This window comes from Cariama cristata, unplaced genomic scaffold (assembly GCF_000690535.1).
Source record: "Cariama cristata isolate BGI_N322 unplaced genomic scaffold, ASM69053v1 scaffold1619, whole genome shotgun sequence".
NCBI classification, from domain to species: domain Eukaryota; kingdom Metazoa; phylum Chordata; class Aves; order Cariamiformes; family Cariamidae; genus Cariama; species Cariama cristata.
This window is the reverse complement of record NW_009633803.1, coordinates 9830-19444: the sequence shown is the minus strand read 5'-3', so window position 1 is coordinate 19444 and position 9615 is coordinate 9830. Positions and strand designations below refer to the sequence as shown.

Genomic DNA, 9615 nt, shown 5'->3' with positions numbered 1-9615 from the left:
AAGAGATATATATAGTTGACTGGAAAATTTATTATTTTTTGTCTTGCATGTTGAGGAAATTGGAAATTTTATTTTCTCTAAAAGAAATGGGTATAAGGCAGATAGGTCCCAGCTCGATCATCTTGGTGTCTAAGGTTTGTGTGAAAACTTGCTTTTGAGGGGAGGAAGTTTCTATTCTGTAACATGTTAACTTAATTTCAGGAAGTATCAAGAGAGGTGGGAAACTTTGGGGAGCCAAAAAGCACTTCATTTTAAATGATAAATGCAAGGGAGCAATGCTCACTTCTCCTAATCTTAATTTTTTTTTTTTTTTTAAATAGCTCACTATTATTGCTTGTAATCTATCGTAGGTGGCTTTCTATAGGAAAACTCTGCTCATTTGAGCTGGACGGTGTTCAGAGTAATGCCCCAGATGTATTGTTGGCATTTTCTACAGCTCTGGAAGCAGCGGCCCCATCTTCTGGTACCGCTAGCAGCCTGCAGTAGGGAAGTTGGGATTAAAACCCCAGTGTCAGAGACCAAACCTATCTTGAATTTGATACCTGAAAACGAGATAGTAACTGTAGGTACCGCTGCTATAACATTTAGCTAAGTAAGTTCTTTCCCTGTGATTGTTAAATTGCAGCATTGCAAATGTGTGGAGCCTTGTTATCCTTAAATTACTTTCTGCTTTCAAATTGCTGTAGTTGGGTTTATTGAGAGAAGTCTTATTTGGGAGCCCAGAACCTAAACAGAACTGAGATGATGAAGAGCGTATCTCGTTTGTCCTTCGCAAACGGTGTTCTGAATGCCGCTACGCTGTATAAAATGCGACAGAGTTTTCCACACTTAAATTTCAGAGGTTTGAATAGGGTGGGCTGGGGGGGAGGGCAAGGGGAGGAAGGGAGGAGGAGGAGATTGCCTGGAATCTCCTTTCCATGAGGTAAGCGGTGAGCTGGTTAGTGCATCTTGATTCTGAAGCTTTATTTCTTTTGTACCTTGCTCTGACTATTGCTTTTTCTGGCTTTTGAGTGCATTTCCCTGCTCCATTGGTCCCTTTGAGCTGAGCTCTTGCAGGTAGGTAGCATTTTAGAAAATGTTAGAGAAGAGTGAAATTTTAGTAAATACGTAAATAAAACTTGTTTATTTTACAGGTTAAGGTGGGTGTGAGGGGGTTTCCCCTTTAGTAAAGCATGTTATTGACTTGTTATTTCTAATACCAGACGGTTCAGAGACAGTAGATGATAACAGGAGTTGGCTGCTCTTGATCTGATAATACGACACAAGAATGGATACATCTGGTTTGTGAGGCATAATCTTTGCATTAGCAGAATGCAGGGGTTTGGTTGGTTTGGGGTTTTTTTTCTGTTGGTGTTCCTGCATATGGATGAACAAGGCAGCCCGCTCCTTCTGTAGCAGAGTGGAACTTTCTTATAGCCCAGGAAAAGAGCTTGCTTATACAGAAATGATTTCTTTTTAAAATTTAATTTCTTCCCAGAGTAAAATTTTGGGAGGTGAATGCGCTTTTTTTTGTGTGCATGTGCAGTACACAGGTAGGTTGCTGACATGGAGGGAAAACGGAGGGATTTTCCAGAACCTTGGTTCCCTCGTCCCATCTAATTTCAGTGCTTGGGCAGGAAGTTCCTTTGCTTGTGTTAAGTGAAAGCCAGAAACATTTCGTTTATCCAGGCACTGATTGATTTGTCTTTGGCCTCCCTCACAAGCAAATCTAGAGCTTTGGTTTTGGGTTTTTTTTGTTTGTGTTTTTTTTTTTTTTAAATTTGCGAGTTCAATGCAGAAAGGTGTTTGAGGGGTGTAGGAGTAGGACATCTCACTGACTGGCTTTAAAAAGGGTTTCTGGACCGCCAAAGCTGCCTTATAGTCTGCTATAGCTTTCACTTCTTTTGAGGGGGGACTTGTGCACGTGTAAACGTCTATGCCAAGTCTTGCAGTGCTTTATTGCCATTGAGGTCAGCTGAAGTCCAGGGTCTGGGTTCAGTTCAGAGTATTAACCAGACTGTCGAATGCCGGAACGCACCGTGGCATGTGCTGCCCCTGTCCCACCTGGTGCTCGCTGCTCTGTTCCATATACCAGCTGGAGGGCCCTTGTTGATAAAGCATTTAGTGTCTTAGTATTGTTTGCGTTGTTTTCGATCTGTAAAAGTTTGTGGGAGAGTCAGATGAGTTGGGTGTCTCCTCCCCTCCCACTTCCTGAAGCAATTTGATGTTTGGACTTCTCTGAACAATGGAAGGGTTAGTGGCTTTGTGTGGGATCAGCATCTTGTTTCACACACCTGCTGATCTCTGAACACATTCCTGTTGTATTAACGAAGACTTGAATTGAGAGATTCATAGATCTGTGGTGTTCAGACACAGGATACTAAGAGCTATGTTACTATTCTTAGTTTGTAAATTGTCCTTTTGATACCATCTTGTTTTCTTTTGTAGGTATAAATAAAAACACTGTTGTCAATAAATTGTGAACTTTGTCTTTATTTTTGGAGTGTAAAGCTATCTTTGCCCCCGTTCTTCCCAGTTCTTAAAAAAAGTCAAATTTGAGGAGTTGGAAACAGCTGTTGGCAACCCACTGAATTGTAATCGAAATGGTCCCTGTTTGTAGAACACGAGGAACTGTCACGAAAAATGGGGGGTGGGGAGAGGATGTTTGAATACTTGTGGAATTGGAAGATTCCTGTCGTGCAAAGGGGATGTGTTTTTCCTGAATGTTACAGGACCTGAATAGAATTGAGGGTCAGGCCATTAACTTTTGGGAGGATGTGGGTTCATACAGAGTTACAGTAACGGCTTGTAGCCTGTGGCCACTTGTGAAATGGGTCAGTGGTCTTTGTATATGTTACCAGACTTAATAGTACTGTGTTCCCTTTGCCGTAGGCACTCGTTAAAGGACTGAAGGACTAAAGGTAGCGACAATTCCCCTTGTACTCCTTGTGCTGCCTTAGGGTCAAGGTAGAGGTGCGTTTTGGAGGTAGATGCTGGGAAGAGCCAGGAGAGAATAATTTGCACTACATCAGTATTGGCCAGCACTACTTACTAGCACCAAATTCAAGTAAGAAGAAATTTAAAAATGGAGGGAAAGTCTCATATGGGTGAAAAGCGTATCAGCTTTCCAGACCTCGTGATCTTCCTGGCGCTGGAGTGAAACTCAGCTGAGCCATCCGTTAGTTGAAAAGGGCCAGGAAAGGAAAGCTGTGATCTGAAGAGCTTCATCTTCAGAATTTCTTGCGTTGTCTGTGGGAACGTCGTCAGACAGGCATGGGAAGACTTAGCTTCTTTCCTTTTAGGACTGTGAAAAGAAAAAGAGAAGGTAATGAAGGAACTTTGCGGAATTGACTGTTTCATTGTTTCAACAATTTTTTTCTTCTTTTAACTTGCTCTTTGGAGTGCTAGGTAGTGGGTTGCCAGGTTTGCAAACGGCAGCCAGGTTGTGGCTATCAAATAGACCTTCCTGGCCATCCTGTGTGTATGAGTGTAGGCTAGTAGGAATGGAGCGGTGCTGTCTTCAGGTGACGTAGCTGCTTGTCCTCAGTTGTGACTATGCGTACAGCTCCAGAGAATCCTGTTCACTGTGGAAGGAGCATCTAGGAAAATTTAGCGAGAAGGGTCAAATTAAGGAATACTGAGAACGGGAGAATCTGTGATGCCTGATGGGAGACAGCCACTACAAACTTGCTTCTAAGGGGGGAAACCACAACCTATTTATTTTCCTTTATGCTAAAGGAAAAGGTTCTTGTTTCCTCTTCCATGGTTACTCTTTCTCATGTGTGGACCTTCTTAATTTCCCCATTTTTTCTTGATGATGTAGTATGGCATCTGTTGTTCTGTCCCCAATGTTTTCCCCCTGCATTTCACAGAGAACGTGACCTGAACATGGTCTGGGGCCAGACCCCCCCCTGAGCCTGCCCCATCTCATCTGGTCTGGAAGCTGGGGTGGGAGAACTTTTGGAAATACCAGGGACCCGTAGGCTTAGGTGAGGTGGATGGGCACAAACTGAAACTTGGGAAGTTTCATCTGAATATGAGGAAGAACTTCTGTACTTTGAGGGTGGCAGAGCGCTGGCACAGGCTGCCCAGAGAGGCTGTGGAGTCTCCTTCTCTGGAGATACTCAAAACCCGCCTGAACGCGATCCTGTGCAACTGCTGTAGGTGACTCTGCTTTGGCCGGGGGGTTGGACTGGGTCATCTCCAGAGGTCCCTGCCAACCCTGACCAGTCTGTGATTCTGTGACTTGCTGATGGTGCACAATGACGGAGAGTGGCCGATAACACCAGACAGGGTCAGAGGGACCGTGCCAGGCTGGAGAAATCATAGAATCATAGAATCGTTATGGTTGGAAGAGACCTCAAAGATCATCAAGTCCAACCGTATACCTGATGCCACCCTGTCCGCTAAACCATGTCTTGAAATGGGCCAGGCAAAGGGAAATGCCGCGTCCTGGCCCTGGGGTGGAACAACCCCATGCACCAGTATGTGCTGGAGGCTGCCCATCTGGAAAGTGGCTTGGCAGAAAAGGCCCTGGGTGTGCTGGTGGACACCAAGTTAGAACACGAGCCACCGATGTGCCCTCTTGGCAAAGAATGCAAACAGCTTCTCGATCTGCATCACCGGCAGGTCATGGAGGTGGTCCTTCTTCTCCAGCCACAGATGGAAGGATGGATCCAGCTCTGGGCTCCCAGTGCAAGCAACAAGGGCAAACTGGAGCAAGTCCAGAAAGACCATGAGGATGGTTAAGGGACTGGAGCATCCGATGTAAGAGTGCAGGCCGAGAGCTGAGACCCCTCAGCCAGGAGAAGGCTGAGGGGGAGATCTTCCCCACGTGTGTAAATGCCTGATGGGAGGAGTGAAGGAGACAGACCCAGACTCTGCTTAGTGGTGCCCAGGGATGGGGCAAGGGACAGTGGGAAATTCCACTTCAACATAAGAAAAAAAATTTTTTACGGAGGGTGATCAGACATGGGCACAGGTTGCCCAGAGCGGCTGTGGTGCCTCCGTCTTGGAGATCCTCAGAACCTGGCTGGACAGGACCTTGAACAACCTGCTTGAGGTGACCCTGCTGTGAGCAGGGGGGTGGGTTAGATGATCCCCCCTGTTGGTCCCAACCTCGGCCGTTGGGTGAAATAAAAGCTTTTGGGAGCTGAAAGCTTCCTCAGGATACCGTACCTTTCAGGTCCTTGTGTTAAACAGAAAGGAGCTCATCTAGTTTTGAAAACAAGATAAAGAGAAGTTGCATTCTATAAAAATCCCTTTGCAATGCTTTGGTATAGGCTCTGAAGTCTTACTAAATACGTTTTCTTTATATAACGTATCTTTGCTTTTTTTGCAGCATCGCTGCCCTTTTGTCTGAGCTCTTCAGCGTTAGAAATGTTCTGAAAAGATTTTCTTTTTTTTTGCAAGAATGTAAGAGAGGTGCAGCCTGCTATAATATTGCTGGTTTTCATAAATGACTGCGAAGCATTTGCGTATCTTCAGACACCTTTCCTCTCCCATGATCCACAACACTTAAATAAAAGAAAAAACAACCAAAAAACAATTCTCTTCCTGCTGTGATGTCCCAGGGACAAATGTTTCTTCTTCTGCCTACTGTATCACCTAGATTTTGCAGCTCTGTCCCTAGCGATGCGAGACTGAAAGCTAGCAGTTGTTTTTTTTACCCCTTTTGTTCCACCATCCGCAACGACAAAGGGTATGGATTTCTCACAAAATAGAAGGGCACGGGACGCATGAATTGAGTGAAGCTAAAATAGGAATTAGGGGTTTTTTTAAAAAAAAAAAAGAAAAAAAAAGGAATTGACGTAGAGCACCTTGATGGCAGTTTTACAAAGTACTTTTTCTGGCTACAAAAATGTTTTAATGACAGAAGGAATTCTTAATCTGCCAAGGCCAGCCACCTGCTCAGTGCTCCTGTCACCCCTCTTACCAGCAGGTGTGTTGCATGAAGCTACCAAAGATCCGTCCCTCAAAAACATCAAACGCGGGCCGTCACTACTGCTTTTGGCAGACTAGTTCGGGAATGTGAAGAAGGAAGGAAATATTTGTTCCCTCGGCTAGATTTCATCAAATTCCATCCTTCTCAACGGAAAAGCGTTTTAAGGCGAACTTCAGCCTCAGCAAACCATAGCGTGTTCTACCAGATTGTATGCCCTCGATGCCCTCGTTAGCTCTGGTACGGAGCCATTTACCAAAGCACGGCGCTGAAGTGGAAGGGGCATCTGATTTGGGGAAACAGAAAGGGGTGTCTTGTCCGTGCAGATGCCCATCTTCCTACAGAATCGGTTCTTGAGAATGTTACATCTTTTCCATCAAAAGAAAAAGTAGGCTTAATAATATCTCCATATGTCTGCAGTTGCTTTCTCAGGTACATTGTCTGCCTACAGCTATTTTTTTTTTCCCCTCAGTTTTTTTTTGTGTGTGATTCATAATCTTTCAAAATGTACGTAGAATTGAATATACCTCAGTTGTTAACTTCCCAAGGTGGGGTTAAACCAGGCTTAGCTCTGGTTTAATTTCTGCTTTGTTCCACGTGCACGTCTAGAGCCTTGTGAGCAGAGATGCCCACTTATATTCCACAGATAGGTTTTTTTTTTTAAAACTGGATTTTAGCTGGACAACGTGCATCACAAATACAGCAAAGAATAAAGTCACATAAGGATTAACACATGGCAAGCTGCAGCTCTACCATATGTTGCAAGAGTGCCAAATGAACATTTCAGATTTATACCAACCTATTTACCTACCTTTGGTAACGTAGAGATAGAAGAAATCGCAGTAGAAGATGGTTTGTACCACTCCGGAAACCACAGCAATCTGGTCGTAGAAATTCTCCGTGTAGTAGCGCCAGACCCAGTTGGCAATGTAAAGAGCACGGTAGAGGCCCAGGAAGAAAAGGTAATGAGTTGTGATGGTCTCTGCTTCCCCCGTCTTGCTGATCATGAAGAGCTGAGGAAGGATAGCCACGGACTCCAGGTAGATGGAGAAGGTCCAGAGTATCTGTGAGATGCAAAATGAAGGCAGTGGAGAGTCTTGATGCTGGTTAATGCGTGTTAAGACCCAAAGCTTTTCATTTGGCAGAGCACCGATACGTGAGCGGGGTGAGTGGTGCTGCTGGAGTTGGGGAAAATGAGCCTGCTGCGCTGGGACTGAAAGGAGACGGCGCTGAGCTGCTCTACAGATGGCACGGTCTTCAAGGCCTGCCAACCTTGCCTTTCCTGCCTGCTTTTTCTGCTAAAAAATCTCAACTGTACAACATTCTGCTCATTCTGCTGCCTGGTGTCGGGCTGCTGCTTACCCTACCCTTTCCTGCCTCCGGTTCTCCTTACCTCCAAGGGGGTGAAGCTGTGGTTCTCCAGAAACGAGAGGCCTGTGACAGGCACCAGCAGGAACTCAAGGCGAAAGGAGTCATTCTCGCTGTCAAACGTTTTCCGGAATTTCACGTAGATCATGTACACGGTGATGTAGGCACATATCAAAAAAATGACCTGGGGGAGGGAAGGGAGTCAGCAAGACCTTACCTGGAATTCCACCTTCTGTGCTTGAAGAGAGGATGGCTTTGCCAAAGTCAGGGTCTATTAACCTGGTTCTGGTGGGGCCATGCTGGGGTGAGATAGTGGTGAATGCTTTTCCTGCGCTGGCTTGTGGATTGACTTCTGCTGGAGGTACTCCAGCGGTCAACGAAAGATTCCCCCACCATGAGGGTCACGCTTGTTTGAGCCTCCTAGGGCTCTGTGTGAAGAGGTTGGCTTGGTGACAGCTGGCTGTTAATGCTCCTGCTGTGCAAGGACACCCAGGCTTGATTCATGGTGTCTCCTTCTGGTTTTGGTGGTACTAAATGCGGGGGCTCAGCTTGCTCACTGACTCTGGTGAGGGGGTTTTGGGGGTCAATGGAGGGCCGGTGACACCAAAGAAAGTTTCTTTATCCACCCTTCCTGGCTGAAAAACTGACCTAGTGACCGCATACCCCCACCTCACCGAGAAACCACGACGAACTGAGGGGAACCTCTGCTTCTGCGCTGCCCTTGCCTTACCTTCATCACGGTGTTATAGACAGAGATGAAGGTCGTGAACAGGTCCAGATAGCGGGTTGTGAAGACGAGGGCGAAAAGAATCTGACTCTTCCCAGAGATACCTGCATGGCAGGGAGAAGAAAGGAAAGCAAAGCAGATGAGAGGGAGGACCCTTAGGATGGTGGTTGCCCCTTAACGCCGCCTTCGGACGCGGTTGTATGTACGTACGCACGTTGCTTTGTGAGCCAGGTCTGGTGTGTAGGTGCTGTGGTAGCTCTAGACCTACCCCAGGACGGACCGGAGTCTCCCAAATAACAGGGCAGGCTCCTGCTGATGCCCCTCAGCCCTGCCTCGGGTCGTAGGGACCAGCACTCGGTGGGCACATTCACTGCTTTGGCCAATTCAGTCCTCAAAACGCCTTTTTCTTGCCCACCTCGCCGGGGGTTGTGTGATGTGACATCTGCCACACCAGGGAAGAGCTGCGGGATCAGGGACCAGCCCAGGGATGCTGATGGCGCTCAGTCACCGCTGGCAGGGAGATGTGGTCACGTCCACCCGTTTCTCTACCCGTGATAATGGCCGTGGTGCTGCAGCCCGGCCCCAAAGTCTCTTGGGGAGAAAACCACGCACTCTGAGCAAAATCCTCCCGCGGGAAGCTGCTGCTCTGATTTCCTCGCTCAGGGATGGGGCAGCCTCTGGCACCTGCCCACCCGCTGGCAGGACCTCGGCCCTAAAGCAGCTTTCTCTCCGGGTCGTTGGTTTTGGTGCTGCCACAACTTCTTGCGCTCTTTTTCCACCTCCCTCCAGCCCTTGCTACCCTCTCCTTCACTTCACCGCCCCGAGACCAACACCTGCCCGAGGCCGTGCGCCTTGCCACATCACATCCTTCCGACACAGCCCTCTCCTCCTGGCAGGGAGACCTCCTGGAGGAGGAGAAGGAAGACGTCTTCCCTCAAAGAGCCCACTGGGGATGGCTGCCAGCTTGTATGGACTACCACTAGCCTTTTTGGCACCCATTTTGCTTGCACCCCTCACCAAACCACCCTCCAAGAAGGGGTCCCCCCCCTCCTTCCCCAGGGTGTGGGAGCACTCACCGGCGCAGGACTTGGATTTCAGGATCTGCAGCAGGAGGATGATGATGGCCAACAAGTGGGAGACATCCCCCAGGATGCGGAAGACGTTCATGGTGCTGGGGGGGCTCCTCTGGGGCGAAGGGAGCGGGGGCACTTTCTGCAGGCAGGGAGGGCGAAGGCAGGGAGTTTTCCTCCCTCCCCGAGCCTCACCCAAGCAAACGCTCTCCCCTGGCTCAACTTTCCTTTTTCCCCAAGTACGGAGCCCTCTCTTCCTGCAGAGAAAAGTTCGGGCTCCCCTCCCTCCTGGTTGCGACTGCCTTTCCCCTGCCAAGCGCTCAAGCTGGACGTCTCCCTTGCTTACTTTTCCCCCAAGGTGGATTTTTCTTTCTCCCGTACCCCTGGGCCTTCCTCTCCTTTCTCCAGGCCAAAAGTTGGGGTTTTGTGCCCCGGAGAGCCCCACGCTGAGCCTGCCGAGCAGCCCCGAAGTCAGCGCTGGGTGACGGTGACGTGGCTCCTGGCTGGCCTGGGAGGAGAGAGAGGAGGAG

The 9615-nt window shown here is 48.1% G+C and overlaps 1 protein-coding gene across 1 annotated transcript; it reads right to left on the bottom strand.

Annotated features, from left to right (window-relative positions):
• Window positions 1-3242: 3242 nt before the first annotated feature.
• KDELR3 (KDEL (Lys-Asp-Glu-Leu) endoplasmic reticulum protein retention receptor 3) lies at window positions 3243-9186 on the bottom strand. The gene is made up of 5 exons (XM_009706874.1): window positions 9092-9186; window positions 8019-8119; window positions 7314-7472; window positions 6732-6984; window positions 3243-3283 (listed from the first exon to the last, which is right to left on the bottom strand). The coding sequence occupies exons 1-5, from the start codon at window positions 9180-9182 to the stop codon at window positions 3243-3245; spliced, it is 645 nt and encodes a 214-aa protein (XP_009705176.1). The 5' UTR covers window positions 9183-9186.
• Window positions 9187-9615: the final 429 nt, after the last annotated feature.